General features: G+C 48.3%; 1 protein-coding gene and 1 pseudogene across 10 annotated transcripts in view; one reads left to right on the top strand and one right to left on the bottom strand.

Annotated features, from left to right (window-relative positions):
- CACNA1C (calcium voltage-gated channel subunit alpha1 C) overlaps positions 1–15,292 on the top strand; it is a 665,215-nt gene extending 649,923 nt beyond the window's left edge. For 6 of the 10 annotated variants that reach the window (XM_032390971.1, XM_032390977.1, XM_032390968.1 and 3 more), the window contains 4 exons: positions 2,650–2,756; positions 3,052–3,155; positions 5,073–5,408; positions 7,338–15,292. In XM_032390971.1, coding sequence (XP_032246862.1) covers positions 2,650–2,756; positions 3,052–3,155; positions 5,073–5,408; positions 7,338–7,640 — 850 coding nt within the window. In that variant the 3' untranslated portion in view covers positions 7,641–15,292. The remainder of the gene's footprint in view (positions 1–2,649; positions 2,757–3,051; positions 3,156–5,072; positions 5,409–7,337) is intronic. The other 4 variants (XM_032390974.1, XM_032390972.1, XM_032390973.1 and 1 more) reach the window with 1 other exon arrangement.
- Positions 103–2,641, bottom strand: LOC116623636 (annotated as a pseudogene).
- Positions 15,293–16,370: the final 1,078 nt, after the last annotated feature.

Below are 16,370 nucleotides of genomic sequence, written 5' to 3'. Positions count from 1 at the left end.
GGCAAACAGTGGCTGAGGTTTTCGTCAGTGCTGGAATTTTTTAAGAGGTTTTTAATATAACTACAAGTCTAGACCCATTAGAAGGTTGTGACATTTACTTAATTATGATCATCACTTTCTTTTATATTAATGTTTTATTGAAAAAGGTACATGAAAACCACCTATGTACACAGCCCCAGATGAACATAACAAGTCTCCTCACACCTTCTTTCGTCTTACAAAAGCTTGACTTCTCTGGAGTCTTGTCTTGCCCATTCCAGCCACAGTGTCCCAGTTAACTTGGTTCCTTTTCCTGCAGCCTCAAAATAAAATCAAACTCCTCTCGGGTCAGGGGCTGAATGGAGAGTATCTGGCGAGTGGAGAGAGCCCTATTTTTTAAGGGGCCTCCAGTGGCTTTGTGAGCTTGGAGATGGGTTTTGAGCTCAGGCACCAGGGTCATGAAACACTTCATCTGAACAAACTGTACATCGACCTTGGACCATTTGGGGTTGTCTTCTTTGCTGGGTGGGTCATAATGGGGATTATTTTTCTCAAACTGTATGTGGTCTGGGGACGCCTACCTCACAAGCTTCACAAGTCCTGCGATGCCTGGTTCTTCACAGTTGCTCTGGTAGAAGGCTTCTTTCTCCCGCTTCAGGGCCCCAGGGAAGTTCTGGGGCTGGGAGTTGTGAAGGCCATCCCAGCATGCTGTCTGCTTGGGCTGTGCTTTACGATCCCCAGGGCTGAACTTCACCTCTACACCTTTGTCTAGTTGGCTTTCTGGCTCTGACGTCATCAGCCAGTAACTGCTTAGATTCTTCCTACCATTTTTAGAGGCTGAAACTTTCTGAGGGCTGGAGTTATCCCCTTGAGCTGATGCCCCCGCTGGTTTCTTAGTCTTGGTACGTCTTCTTACGAGCCCCTTACTGTTCGGCCCCGCAGGCTCAGCAGCCCCAGCCAGCCCCTTCCGCCGGCTAAGCATGGTTTCCCTGCAGGGGCTGAAGAGCAGAGGATTCTGAAATCAACCAAGACATATGAGAGGCAATTCTGTATCTGCCCCCAGAAAACACCCCCCAGGTGCCAGAAGGCCAGGCCATGATCAGCACTTTAAAAGAAAGAACAGCATAATACAGAATAGCATAGGTTAGAATAAGACAATAGATAATAGTGTATCCAATGTCACAGAGGTATTATTTAGTGAAATATTTGTTTAATTGCCAATACATATATCCGTGTACTGAGCCTCATAAAATGTATTTATGACTGTGGGTTGCATTCAAAAAGTTTAAGGTGCATTGTTTTAGAAGCTTTGCTAAAAGCACTTTATAATAAGGAAGGACCAGCTCCTCAGCCTTTTGATTTTTAGAGACTGCAAATTTTTACATGGCCACATACCCTAGAAATCAGGAAAAGCATATGCTTCAATCCATTTTGGCTCTGGTGCTTGGTGCATCCAGGCACTCTGCTAGATCATGAATAAACCGGCCTCGGCACTCAAGGATATTTTTCAAACCACTTAAGATCTCAGAAGAGGGAGATAACATGGAGATTTTCACTCACAGGGTAGTACAAGCAATGAAGGGGACAGACATTCAGAGGAGGTTGAGGTCAAGGTGACCATAACAGGCTCCTGGCACAAGATGAAATAGAAGCTGGGTCTTCAAGAGTGGGTACAATTTGGATAAGAAGAAAATACAATAGGGAAAGCTTACCACGTTGAAAATGAGAAGAAAGGTTTGGAGGTTTTTTGGTCAGAAATTTTCCTGCACATGTACCAAGGATCAAAGCCAGTATGCTAGGAGCAGGGACGGCCACACATTCTCTGCCCTCAAAGCATGTGGAGTTACACCAGGGACAGAGTCAGTGGTCTCATCCGTAAAGTGAAGGGGTTAGAAAGCACCTGTCTTCTTGGCCGGCAGGCTACTCCCCCTGGGGACTGTGAAATCAACTTAGTGGATTGCAACTGACATTGTTTAGTGACATAGAAAAGACTGAAGTAGAATAGAAACCACCAGAGGGCAATGCATGCAAAAAAGGTAAATATGGTTCAAGAAGTTGAGTTCGAGTAGGTGTGTATATGAATGGGACAATGTACAGTCTATTTCTCATTGTGAGTCCCCATCCAAAAGGCCTAGCAGCCAGGCCCCTTACAGCTCTGCTATTCACTGACTGGCTGACTGGAGATTTGTCCGTAGGCAGCTGCTTATGTGGCTTGATGATGAAGGGTGGGCAGGCCAGGGAGAAATTAGGGAGAGGGGGAGAAGTTTGGGCTGAAGTCGGGAGTGGTCAGGGTAACTAGCATCCACATATGTAAACAGAGGAGCCTAGGCTGTTCCTGGAAAGAATCTTGTGGGCCTAACATTTTTTGCCAACTTTCTCACCAACTTTGACTCAAGAGTGCTTCTACTGCCGAAAATCAGAAATGCGAGGCTTCTGAGCAGACAGGCTGTGGGTGAGGAGCCGGGAACATCCGTGATGTGGGAGAGCCAGGCCGAGCCTGGCTGGGGGGGCCGAGCTCCTGTCGCCCGCTCCCCGAACCTTTACGAAAGCACAAAGCAGGGGTTCCCTTCACTAAGGAAAAAAGCAAACTGCCTTCAGGGGGTGGCAGCTCTCCGTATCGGGTGGCGCTTCCCGGCTCGCAGAATAAGCACCAGGAGTTCTCTGTTCCAGGCTCTCCTATCAGGACGATGAAAATCGGCAATTAACACCACCTGAGGAGGACAAGAGAGGCGTCCAGCAATCTCCAAAGAGGGGTTTCCTCCGCTCTGCCTCACTAGGTAAATACTCACCTCTCTCTCTCTTCAGATGTGGCGAATCAGGCACTCGAGTGACTGGCTCAGACAGCCCCACGCAGGGGCTGGGCAGATTTCCGGAGCAATGAGATGGGATTCCAAGGCCAGGGCTTGCGGGGCTGGGATTTGGCCATATGCTACGTGTTATGAGAGGCGAACGGTAGGGAGGTGTTGACTCCGGGGCCACTCACACGGCTCCTTGCACCCCCCATGGTCTGAGGCTCACAGACCTGGGTCCCTTTTCCCTGTGCTGATCACAGTTCTTTGGCTGGCTTTGCAGGTCGAAGGGCCTCCTTCCACCTGGAATGTCTGAAGCGACAGAAGAATCAAGGGGGAGACGTCTCTCAGAAGACAGTTCTGCCCTTGCATCTGGTTCATCATCAGGTAGCCCAGACTTTAGGAGGCATCACTGGCCAGCACCCCGCAGGCTACACAACCCCCGTGCTTATGGCAAATCCCAAGACCCCACTCAGTCCTCCTGTCTTGGACCACTGATAGCTCTAGCCCCTGGCCCTAACAGCCCCACATGAGGGGACTCGTCCATGCAAGTGAGAACCTTAACAAGGTCTGTCGTTTCCCTGGGGGGGTGGAGGGACACCTAGGAAATACTGGCGAACAGGAGCTCCTCACATGGTTCAGAAGGATCGGCAGCTCCAGTATTCTGCCTGACCTTCTTCCTACAATGGCACAGATGTTCCCTCCACAGACATCGGCTTACACCACAGAGCACTCGGGCAGACGTAATCATACCTAGAGTTGCAAAATACCTGGAGATCTAGCTGCACACAAACCCATCCCCCGAAATATAGAAGTGATTAAAGAATCTGCCAGCAACATGATCAGGAGTAGAGACTGATGTCCAAGGAGAACAGGTTCAGAAGATTCGATAATTGAAATATCTCTTGGCATGGCTGACTCCAGCTGAGCCAGTGAAATCCAAGACATCAGTATCCAACATGTTCTCAGTATCTTAGAACTAATGGAAGCCTCAAAGAATCAAAGGCCAGTCCCTTACCTCTAGGCAAATTAGAGCCCAAATTTCCCAAACTTTTTTCCTCTCTAAGTATATACTCCCTCACCACAAGCCTATGCATTAAATGGGGTTTTTTTTTTAATACCCAAGGGCACTCATCTGCCAATCAAGGCTTAAAATGTGCTTAAGATGGCCAGTGTGGCTCAGCTAAGTTGATACTATTTCAGCTCACAGGACTCACCGTGTCGCTTAGCCTGTGCGGCATGGCCAGCACACACATGATTTCCGTGGGGCTTTCTGGAGTATTGAGCGTAGCCTTACACTTCCCTCAGATCTCCAGGGAACCAGCGACCCCAGGCTGGGGACCGTCCAGAGCTGTGGGCAGAAGAGACTAGCAGGCTGATTGGGGGCAAGGGGACACTGCGTGTGCTATTTTTAAAGATTTCTAGAAGTCCATTTCACCCATGTGTTCTTACCATGCTACGGGAGAGAACCTATTCTTTATTTACACTTGCCCCTCCATGCCTTCCCACTGCCCCCCCAGCCCCGGCTGCAGCGTTCCCTTCCCTCTGCCTCTCGGCTGGGCTCTCCCACTGCACAGTGCCACTCTCCGTGGACACCAGCTCAGAGCGGGTCCTTGTGGTACTGACACGAGTGTCAGGCCCCAGCCTCAGGATTCTCGAGCATAATGGGGGCCAGAAGACACAACATGTAAATACAGTGTAAGATTTGAACAACAGTAAAAAAAAATTTTTAATTTAAAAAAACAAAAAACAGAAGATTTGAACAACAGTTCAGAGATGACCTGAGCTAAGGATCAGCAGGACATGATGCATGGCCTGATTAACTGTAAGAATTAAAACCAAGTACGGGTTCTGTCTAGATCTTTGTGGTGCACAGTATACTTCTTCACAGGCTTTATTTCACTTGGACCTCATGTCAACCCCACAAGATAGGGAGATAGAGGGCATTGGTGTCCTGGTTTTACAGACGGTGAGGGCAGCATTCTTTCTAGACTACTGACGAGAAAACCAAAAGCCAGAGGATTCTCAGCTGCCCGGCGATAGGGCCGGTGATAAGAAGGGGATGCTCTTGATTCCACTCCGTCACAGCTTTCTGAACTTAGAGGAGAAAGCGAGCCTTTCAGACTGGCACGGTCACAAAATCTATCTTAGGGTGGCAGAAGCTAACCCAGGGTCTCGATGAGGTCGGAGCCAGAGGGCTGACAGGCGTGGGCCCCGGGTGGGTGGGACTAGCTGGGAGCAGGAGCTGCTGAGAAAGCAGAGGTCCGCCTCTCCCAGTAACTCGAGCTCCTTGTGTGTCCACAGGCATTGGCAGTGGCTGGCCTGAGCCCCCTCCTGCAGAGAAGCCATTCCCCCAGCACGTCCCCCAGGCCGTGCGCCACCCCCCCAGCCACACCGGGCAGCCGAGGGTGGCCCCCACAGCCGATCCCCACCCTGAGGCTGGAGGGGGCCGAGTCCAGCGAGAAACTCAACAGCAGCTTCCCGTCCATCCACTGCAGCTCCTGGTCTGGGGAGCCCACGCCCTGCGCTGGGGGCAGTAGCGCCATCCGGAGAGCCCGGCCGGTGTCCCTCACTGTGCCCAGCCAGGCTGGGGCCCCGGGCAGGCAGTTCCACGGCAGTGCCAGCAGTCTGGTGGAAGCGGTAAGTGACCCTGGGCCGCACGGCACGTGGGGGAGGGAAAGGCGGAGGGCAGCCCAGGGACTTCGCATGAGGAACTGAGACGGGAGTCCCTGGTCCTTTCCCAAGTAGAGTGGATGTCAAGTCTCTTGGCCAGAAAGATCTGCACTCCCAGGGAGGAGGGCATGGTGTGCAGAGAACTGTGATCACACAAGACGCTAGAGGCTTCTGCTTGGGAAGGGCCTGCCGCAGAGGGAGAAAGGACTGAGTAGCATATCCCTGCCGCAGGCCAGAGAACGCCCCCCAGGGCCCGGGGCTCGCGGTACAGCCAGAGGGGAGCTCTGACTACGCCAGATGCAGGGGTGAGCCTGGGCTGTGTTTGCACACAAAGAAAGTCGGGATCTGTGGAACTCGAGCCTGGGGTGCATTAGAATAACCTGGAGAGCTTTGGAAATCTAGGACACAGTAAATGGGTATTTTTTAAAGCCCTGCGATGATCCTAATGCACAGCCAGCGTTGAGAATCACTATTCTAGAACAAGAGTGCTTCCAGGTCCTCTATCCTCTGCCCTGGCCAGAGCATCTAGTGCGACCCTGGCACCACATTTTAGGGGACTTTGACAAACTGGAACAAGCCCAAAGGGACACGGCAAGGGATTGGCAAGGTCCCTAGAAGCGATCTCATATGAGCACTGGTCAAGGGAGTTAGGGAAGCAAACCAAGAAAGGGGGTGGCTTAGGAGGCCACAATGGGCATCTCCAACTGTAAGGTCCCTCATGTCCTGGGCAGGGGGTCTCGAGTGCAGGACTGGAGCGACAGATCAAACTGACAGGCAGGCAGATTTCAGGTTACATGAGGAAGACCTTTCCAACAGAGCTTTCCCAAAATGAGGAGGGCTTTCCTATAAAGGAGTGAGCCCGCCATCGCTGGATATATGCAAGCAGAGACAACACCCATCTGGTCATCAGGCTGTCATGCAAGAGGTGGAGAGTTAAACCAGATGACTTCTAAGGTCCCTCCTAGCTCCAAAACCCCTGTTCTTCACTTGGCCTTGGTTATCCCTCATTCAGTTGACAAATCCCGATTGAGTGCCAACCATGTGCAGGCACTGTTCTAGGTGTGGGGATACAGCCGAGAGACAGTTTCTGCTCTCAGGAGCCCATGCCGTGGTGAGGAGAGACAGATCGTAAATAAGCATGGATGTAGCATGTCCCACAGGGTGGGAGCTCTGAAGAAAACTTAAGCAGGACAGGAAATAAAGAGTGATGGGAGCAGGGCAAACGGACCTGGGAGAAAGGCATTCAGGCTTCACTATTAATCCCCTGTCCTTGGCTCAGCCTCTGGTTTCCCCGAAGCCGGTCACTAAAGCAGCCACTAGGAAGGAGGGAGCAGCCCTAGGACCGCCTGCTGGCCCTTTGGAGCTGGGGCGGAGGCAGGTGCAGACGTGGCGTTTTGCACACATCCCACGCCAGGATCCTCACCCCCACGAAGGTAGCCAGCCAGCAGTGGGCAAGGGGCACAAGTTTAACAGTTTCCCCAAAGGAGAGTGAAGGTTTCTGGGCAAGAATAATAGGGGGGCATCTAGGGGTGCCAGGGAGGAGAAAAGACAGGGCAGGCCGGGTTCTGCCTGAGCCGCGGTACAGCAGCACCCCGCGGCGCCTCTTCAGGTGTTCGACAACAGTTGTTGAGTATCCCAGCCAAAACAACTCTCCTCCAGCCTACACATCCCTGACGCCTTTGGGCAATGCTCCGGGTCAGCTCCTTTCCTGGGAGCAGCCCTGCAACCACGCCTGCGCGCGCGCGCACACACACACACACACACACACACACACACACTCAACTTCCCGAAGTCACCAGGCCCAGGCCCCTTGCTCCAGCCCTAAAGGGAAGAGTTGACCTCCAGGAATAATGTTCCTCTTTGGTTCTTCTTCATGGCCCTCCCTCCCCACTTCAGGTCTTGATTTCAGAAGGACTGGGGCAGTTTGCTCAAGATCCCAAGTTTATCGAAGTCACAACCCAGGAGCTGGCTGATGCCTGTGACATGACCATAGAGGAGATGGAGAACGCCGCCGACAACATCCTCAGTGGGGGCGCCCAGCAGAGCCCCAACGGCACCCTACTACCTTTTGTTAACTGCAGGGACCCGGGGCAGGACAGAGCGGGGGGCCAAGAGGGCGAGAGCTGCACCACGGCTCGGGCGTGTCGGAGGAGCGAGGAGGAGCGCCAGGACAGCAGAGCCCACGCCGGCAGCCTGTAGTCGCTAGGGCTGGGGAGACGCTGGGTTTTTTATTTGTTTCAATGTTCCTAATGGGTTCGTTTCAGAAGTGCCTCACTGTTCTCGTGACCTGGAGTTAACCGGAACAGCGTCTTCATTCATTTCGTTGGGACAAGACGCAGAGTTGGGTGGTGTGCAGAATCCGTTTTCCGGGGGGAAGGAAGGCAGCAACCCCAGTTTGTGTTGTGTCCACAGAGGTAGAGTGGTGAGGAGGAGTGGAAGAATCAGGGAGGGAGAGCAAGAGAAGAGATGCCTGCCCTCACCTCCGGGCACGAAAGAGAACCTCAGCTTCCTGCGGTAGCCCTCACCAAAAGGACCCTATGTCAAACGGGTGTCTTTCAACTTTGCTTGTAAAAAAAAAAAAAAAAAAAAATCATTTTGCACATATTCTGTATGAGCCTCACTGTCTCCATAGAGCCGGGGCCCTGTGGATTTGCAGAAGGAAGCAGGGGTGTGACTGCAGCGAGGACCCAGCCCCGTCCCAGAGAGGGACGAGGTGCAGCCCGAGGCAGCAGGAGCTCGGAGCAGAAGGGAGCGGAGGGCGAGGGCTGTGTGCGGCCTCCAAGGCCCAGGCTCCCCGCCGCACCCCGCCCATCTGCATCAGGACCAGCGTTCCCTGCACAGGCCCACCGAGCTCCAGCCCAGCGGCTGGGCCTGCATCGGGCCGAGGGGGCACTGGCACCGCCTGCCAGGGAAGGGGCAGCCGGCCCTTGACAAGACGAGGTGGTGCTGAGCTTCTTGTTGAGCGCTCTTTTGTTTTAGGGTTTGACATTTTTCTTGATAGCATGTTGCAGTTTTCGGGGGTTTTTTTGGTTTCTGTTTTATTTTAATTTTGTTTTCCCAGGGGGAGGGGAGGAAGAAGTGTTTACAAAGCTTTGTACACCCACCTTACTGTTTTCACTTTTGCAAATGTAAATCGGGTTTGGTTTTACTGTATTATTTAAACGGTTGTGGTTTTCTTTTTCTATGGTAGGTTCAATAGAGCCGCCGTAGGCAAGTTTTACCAGCCATTGTGTATGCGCAATAATTTGTTATAATTTCCGTAGGTAGTAACAAAAATTTTTTTGGTTTGGTTTTATAATTTAAAGGTAATGCACTTGATACGGTCTTGCACATATGGGTGATTGAGTTGGGTTCTTTTTAATGCGAGGTGTATTTGTGGGTGCCAGAGAAAGGAAGATTGGATGAGCGAGTCTCTGCGAGTATGTGTGTGTTCTGTGTGTGTGTGTGTGTGTGTGTGTGTGTGTGTGTGGTGGGCCGTCTGGGCACCTGTCGTCCGTGTGTATGTACACCCACACAGTGCGCCCATGTGTGAATGAGTGTGTAGCTCCCCCTTTCTGGTCTAACTGTGGGGAGATCTGAATCTGGGGCCATTTGAAAGCAAAAACAAACCACTGTCTCTGCTTCTGAAATGGGAATCAGTAACTCTTTGCATTTCCTGTCCCACAAGATATGCAAAAACAATGCAATAATATTCATTTTAAAAATATAATTGTGAGTTGTGTTGGCATTAAAACTGTATTAAAAAAAACGCAGAGAAATTTAAGGGAAAAACTCAAGAAGGCGTTTTGCTTCGATATATTCCGTGTAATGTTTTATTGCATTGATAATGTTTCTGTTGAAGAAACTGTTATACTTGAATTCAGGTCAGTTTCAGTATTTTACAAATATTTTTTTAAAACTGAATTGCAATTGTGCCAAGCGAATATAATGAATTGAATTAAGTTTGTTTTTGAATTCCCTTCTTGTATATTTTGCTGCATGTAAGTAAATCATTTTGTATTTGGAGTGTGACAAGCTTTACCCTTGAACTCTGAAGTGCTTTTCTATATGTGGTTGGGGGAAAGGGAACGAATATTCTTTTAATTTGTACAATGAGCAAAGGTATCACCAGTGTAAATCATTATTCTGCGATCCACCAACAGGTTTGGACTTTACTGTTTTGCATATCTTGTGTTCGCTTCCGTTTCCCTCCATTTTTCCAAAACTATCTGATAAGTATACTTGTACTACATCTTGCTTTGAGAGACCAGGACATGTCTTAGTCCTGTCTTCACTCTACCCATTCTGCTCCAGCTCTCTGATTTGGACTTTGTCTAGGGGCAGTCCTGCACCAGAAGCATCAGCATCCCCCACGGGAGAGGTGGCTGGCTTTTCTGTTCACTTCCACAAACTTTCCTCAGTGGTCTCCTCAGGAAAGCGTACGCTGACTGAGAGGCTGGAGCTAGAGTCGGGCTGCCTGGAGGCCAGGGAATCCTCCCTCTGGCAACTGCTCTACCCAAATTCAGACAGCAGGGCCCAGAGAACAGCAACCAGGTAAAATCTTTGTCCATCCTAAAGTCAGCTCTGTCTTACTTCATCTTTTCCTCACTCAGGAGCAGGATTTCCTCCAGACCTACCCTAGTGTGTGTGGCAGCTGTGGAGGGGACCAGGACCAGGCAGGACACATCGGGAGGTCACAGTGATAGTGGAACCGGAGACTCTGTGGGAGCGTCTCTTATGCCCAGTTTCGTCTGCCTAGAGCATCATCCTATCAGTGCTGTTTCCTTCAAATAGATTTCAACAATGATGGTTGAAAAGGAGGTGATTTGGGGAAAACAGGACCCAAACATCCAGGATTTACCCAGTGAATGTCTTCCAGTCCCAGTGCGCTCTCAGCCCTTATGTGAGCAACCTAGAAATTAAAGTCGGGGAAAGTCAATTCCCCAGTGAAGACGAGTCTCACTTTCAAGGACTGATCCATGAAAAAGTGGAGAAACGTGCCAGATACTCCCAGGTTAACTTACAGTCTAGAAGCAGAAGGGTTTCTTCCTGTTTCTCCAAGCCCAACCCATCCAAATTTTTTTGGCTCCTTTTCAGTGCCATGAAGCCCTTCTAGAAATTACAGTTAGGTGTCGTCCTTTGTCTGGTTTCCCAAGATAGCTACCATTGTGCTGCTAAGATATTAGTTATGGTGGAGAGGGGAGCCCTTTTGGATTGATATCTGGTTTTTGCTGTATATTTGGTCCCTGGATAGAAATTTAGAATCTTAATTGACCACACACACATACACAAACACACACCCACACCCAACACACGCACTCACTCAACCTTCATGCTGCTTTCTTTTTTCCTTTTGGACTTGTCTTCTGCATCACCAAATCTCGTTGGCCAGTGGCATGGGCTGTAGGCTGGGCTCATGCCAACTCCCCCTAGAGCCCTGCCTAAGTGTGGCCCCTGGCCTTTCACCACTCACACCTACAGGGTCCCTTCTTCTTTCTAGTCAGCTCTGTCAGAAGACCGGCTAGGCTTGCACCCTGCAAGAACAATGGCAGCAGTGACAAGGGCACCTGGCGCTGTGCTGCTGGGAAGGAAAGGAGTTTCAGATGGGAGTTCCCTGTGTAGGGCAATGGGTCTTTCTGGCCTGACCTCATGATCGACTGGTATAGGAATGACATAGGATACCTGTCATCATGCAGACTGGTAAAATCAATCATGAAATCATGAACCTCCTCCGCAGTGTATTAAGTGATGTCTACCCTCCACCTAGAGCAGAACTTTGCCCATGACCATTAAATCTTCTGAGAACCCTTGAGTGGCAGCAGAAAGCAGTCAATGGCTGAGGACCAACGGGACTTGAAGAAGTGCCATGTAAGTTCTGAGGGTTGGTAAACGATATTTATTTGTCCTCTGAATGGCCCAGACTCTTGTATTTCCACACTTTAGCTTTTTAATAATTAGGCATGTGCATGGCTATATTAAGCAGAGAGATTTTCAGTTGTCTCCTTTCTGCCTGTTTCTAGAAGTTTCTTTTTGGTCTTGAGGCAAAAAGAGGAGAATGTTTTCCTAGATTTTGGCTTGTTCCATGAATTTTTCTCTGTTCTGCTTCAGAGGCTATTATAGTCCCCCACCCCCCACCCTCTAACTTTGACTGGGAGGTCCAAGGACAAAGGAACAAGGCTTCCTTACTCTGTCTTGATCCTGTGACCCTGCTTCCAAACCTCAGGGGCTTGTCTGGAGCGAAGCTATCAGTTTCTCACAGACATTTTCCTTCCAGAACATCTCCTGATCATTCAGCTATAGATAATAAGGCAACCTCAGGAGAAGGATAGCTTTCAATGCCTGAGAAATAAGAACACCCTAAAAATGAGGAGTTTGGAAGTCATCAGAAGGGTTTCATCATTCTTAAAGGTCAAGACATGTAACAAGAAGCTAGTTTAGGCATACAGAATAACCCTGGTAGTCATGTTTTTAGCCTCATCAACCATAATTATACATGTTGCTAAGGAAGATGATGGCATCTCCATCCTGAGGGACCTAGAAAAGATGAAATATCATTGTCTAAGAGTTAGAAACTGTTTAGCAAAGAGGCCAGAAAAAGGCAATCTGGTTTCAAGAGGACCCACTTAAGACCCAATTTAGTAAAACACTTGCTGGTAAGAGTGCAGGCCAGTTCCATTTTTTTAAAGACATGGCTCTGGTTGGGGGAAAGTGTTGGCACAGAGAGAACTGGAGGGAAAATGCAGGCAAAGCAAAGGGCATGTCTTGACTCTTTATGCTCTGTTCCTATTTTCTGGAAAGAAGTGTCCAGTTAATCCACGCAATGGCCAGTACAGGGGAGAGGATCATGCCTCAAGGATCAACTTTGGAAAAAGTGAACAATAAAATTGCAATCATTGTTTTACCAGACAATTCAACCTATCTGGCTAGATGTGGGGTATCTGCCACCCTGTCTTTCCTCTTTGCTGGTGTCCCTCCCCTCATACTAGCTGGCATGCCACCTAAAACTGGCTCCTGTTGGGCAGAAGGCATGAAGGGAAGCCTAACGTCATGCACAGTGAAGCTCTTAGTCACCACATCCAGATTCCCCATCAGCTCCCTCTGAGGAGACACAAGGAAAAGAGACAAGGGACTGAAGTGTCTTACAGCAGTCAGGGATGGGGTTTTTTCCCCTTCCCCAAGCCTTTCTCTCTATTCCAGCCTCCTGCCCGGCCCCCCCTTTTCCTTCCTCCCCGCAGTCTAGTCAGAAGAACAGAGAGTTGAAAAGAATCCAATGTGCAGATTCTTAAACAGTTTCTTTGTGAAGCTAGTTCTGGTTTTAACTTTTTTTTTTATTTCAAAACAATGAAACCTTGCTTTGTGAAGCCAGATACCAATGTAACAGGCGGTTTCTGCCAGACTCTCACATGGTTGGGAGACACTTGAACACCACACATACACACTTTCATCTTCATGCACACACGCATGCACACACGGGCATGCACACATACACACATGCACACAAACACACTTCCTTAAGGGACAGGGGCTGGTGCTGGGGTTGAACTCTGCACAAATGATATTGTCCTCCCAGAGGGCTGAGTACTGTATAGAGAGACATGGAGAGTGAAGCAGAGTAACTTCCTTAGTAGAAATAGTGCCATCTGACCCTATTATTACTGTGAACTAAATATTATTTATCTACATTAAGAAATACAATTACTTCTACAATCAGACTTTTCCCTCATATGATTTTCAGAGGCTTGCTCCGGAGAAGATGCAGTAGTAAAGACTCTTCAGCTCGCTGGTATACTACAAAAGCCTTTTGATCGGTCTCTGAAAGGGAAATAGAGATTGCCAGCAGGATATATTGAGCTGAGTTGAACAAATCAACTCAACACTGAAAGTAGAGTCAGAGTTGGGACTTCCACAGAAATCCCCTCAGTCTCTACTGAATTAAGGAAGACAAGACAAAACTAGATAATTAAACAAAAGCTTGAAATGTTACATCACCAGAGTCAAATATTCTCCCTTCAGATCACATGCTGGCCTCTTCACGGCTGTACTCTCTTTTGGGGGGCACCCCATGCACCCCACTTTCCAGAATCTACTCTGATTTGATAAGATTCCTAGAAAGGGCAGCATGACATTTAATCTACCATAAATCAGTCATTTACCTCAAATTTGCCATCTAAAAATCACTCATGTACCTCATACATAAGAAAATGTTTCACCTAGGTCATTATCAAAGAAGTCTCTTGGTGGAAGAGGTTGTAAGTTTTAAGGAAGGGTAATTTCTATGTGAAAAAATACAGAAATGGACAGAGTGATTCCTTTTCACAGTTTGAGCCTGGAGAACTCCTGTTCTGATGTTCATGGAGTCTTCGAGGGTACAAGCAGAGGGATGAGGAAGATGAGAGTGAGCGGGCACCAGCCTCGGCAGTGAGTCACTGCCAAAGCTTGCTGAGGGCTGCAGGTCGCAGACACTGCATGAAGTCTCTCCTGAGCCTGCAACTGGGAGGGGAACGAGAAGGCTCCCTTCTATAGAGTCACAGGAAGAACAAAAGAGGACAGGTCACAGCGTCCTGTTCCAAGTCCCCTCCCCCTAAGATTTCCCAACATGGAGAAACAACATCAAGGCTTAAAAGAAAAAAACAAAACTTGGGAAGGAGGGTCGACAACTGTAAACAAACAACCCTGTGCAAAGAGCTCCCTCATAAGGTAACTCCAGTGACCCAAATGCTATGGGCACTTTTCTGCTTGCACACATCACACCACCCATGCATCGAGCTCCATCCCATTCCCCCAAATTTATAATCCATCTCTTAGTTTCTCAACTAGATTAGGCACCACCCCATAGCCACTTCCTGTCCTTCCCAGAACATGTGCTGTTCTCCCAGAGCCTCGTGGGAATAGAGGCTAAGACCAAATAGGCTGTGGCTATCAAAGGCATAAACAAATCTGGACAAGTGGCGGGTTCCCAGCCTGTGATGCACTAGAATGTCTATTACTCTCATAATCTGCTTGTTTTATTTTAATACCCTAGAGCTGCCAAGCAGAACTTGGGTCCACGTCAGAGGCTCCAGAATAGCCCCTCCTCCCTCCTCTCCTCATGTCCTCCTGCTCAGGCCCATCTTCATGCCCCCAAACCAGTCTGTATCACGCTTGCTCTCAGCGCAACGCAGAAAGATGAACTGTCCTCCATCGTCATCCCCCCACCTGTCACCACCCCCACACCTTCTCCTCCAGGCTCCACGACTTCACGGTCTTACTGTTGTAAATACTGTTGTACAGTTTGTAATCATCAAATAATCCCGTTGTCAAAGGCCTCGCCTGCTGCGCCTTCTCACCCTCGAGAAAGGCCAAGGAATCTAGAAGGGGTAACCTTTCGAGAAGAGCTTCAGGGTCATCTCTGTGTGAGACGCTATGTATATTCCTGTAAGATTGCATTTTTATCTAAGGAATGATGTTATTTAAAAAAACAAAAAACAAAAAACAAAAAACAAGAATTGCAAATAAATTTCTTAACAATGTCTACACTGATTTAATCGTATCTTCCCTCTTCCACATCTCTTCTCCTGTTAGCTAGAGGTTACAAAAATACACTGAACTGCCAAATTACCCTCTCAGATCCTCCAAAGGGGAGGGAGGCTGGGAAAAACATGTGAGATCTGAATCCAGTGATAATCTCTAACCTTATTTCAGCAATTTATCCAACTTTTCCTTCCAATGAAAAGGTTAACAGGAAAATGGTCAAAAGTTGACAAGGAGATAGAAGGAATTGAATGGATAATCCACAAAATAGAAGAGCAGTAACGCCCCCCGCCCAAGTATTTGGAAAGGCACAAAATTGGTTTTGAATAAATGAAGGAAAGAAGGGGGAGGCAAAAAGAAGGAGGGAAGGGGGAGATAAGATTATGTATATTAAAGTAATTTAAAGACTAAAAATGCAAGGTTCTTTTTTTTGTTTTGTTTTATTATTAAACTGGCTCTGACAAAGCTGCCAGAATAATTCCCTGTGTAAAAATAATTTGTCCCAGAAATCCATGTGTCTTAGTTGAACACAATTATAACAAGAGAAACCCTCCCACCCTCTCCCCATGGATGATCAAGTCCATTTTAGGAATTATAGGACATCAGCCAACCTCCCTGCTTCTCCAGAGCCTCCCTCCTCCCTACGCCCCCACCCAAACCCTGAGCTCTGGAGTCTAAGGTTGTATGAGAAGAACAGAGGAGTGGAAAGGCTGGAGAGAGTAGCTACTGGAGCAGGTTGGGAGAGCACTCCTCCAGGACCTGCACAAAAGGTTGCAACACATCAGCGGATCCAGTCATAATGAGAGTGCCAAAGTTTGCAAATGATACCTTTAACCAGCTAGAACAGCTTCAGGATTTACCCTATAATGAAATTACCCTCCCTTGCATTTTGTATGTTTTGGAGTAAATGGGAGTAAAAGGAGGGGAAAGATAGCCCACGGCAGAAATTAAACATAGCCATAGGAGCATGTCACCATCCCTTCTGCTTTATAATTTGGTGTCAGCTGTTTGGGTCTGGCCTGGCCTGCAAACCTTTTTCCTACATCAGGTCTGCTTCTGCCCATTTCTTCCTTTCTCCCCCAAAGGAAGATGTGGTTATTGATCTCATCATTCAGAGTACTAGGTATTAATTGGGCCACAACTGCTAATGGGCAGGATTACTACATGATAAAAAAATCAGTATCCATCCATGACACTCTGACTTGTACTTTAATTTTCCAGCCTCCATAGAGTAAGCAGATCTAAGTATTCTATAAAAATAAAACAGAAGTGAAAAAAAAAAAAAAAAAAAAAAAGATCTAAGTATTCTTTCTATAAATCTCTACCTCTTTATTATCTTTCTCTCTCTTTGTTTCCATATGGCTTGCCAGGTAAGTGAGCTCAGCAGTCTCTCAATCTCTTGCTCTTCACAGCATATATGGATATACTAGCCCAAGAATT

The sequence above is a fragment of the Phoca vitulina genome, unplaced genomic scaffold, assembly GCF_004348235.1.
Source record: "Phoca vitulina isolate PV1807 unplaced genomic scaffold, GSC_HSeal_1.0 scaffold59, whole genome shotgun sequence".
Lineage (NCBI taxonomy): Eukaryota > Metazoa > Chordata > Mammalia > Carnivora > Phocidae > Phoca > Phoca vitulina.
This window is presented reverse-complemented; position numbering and strand designations above follow the sequence as displayed.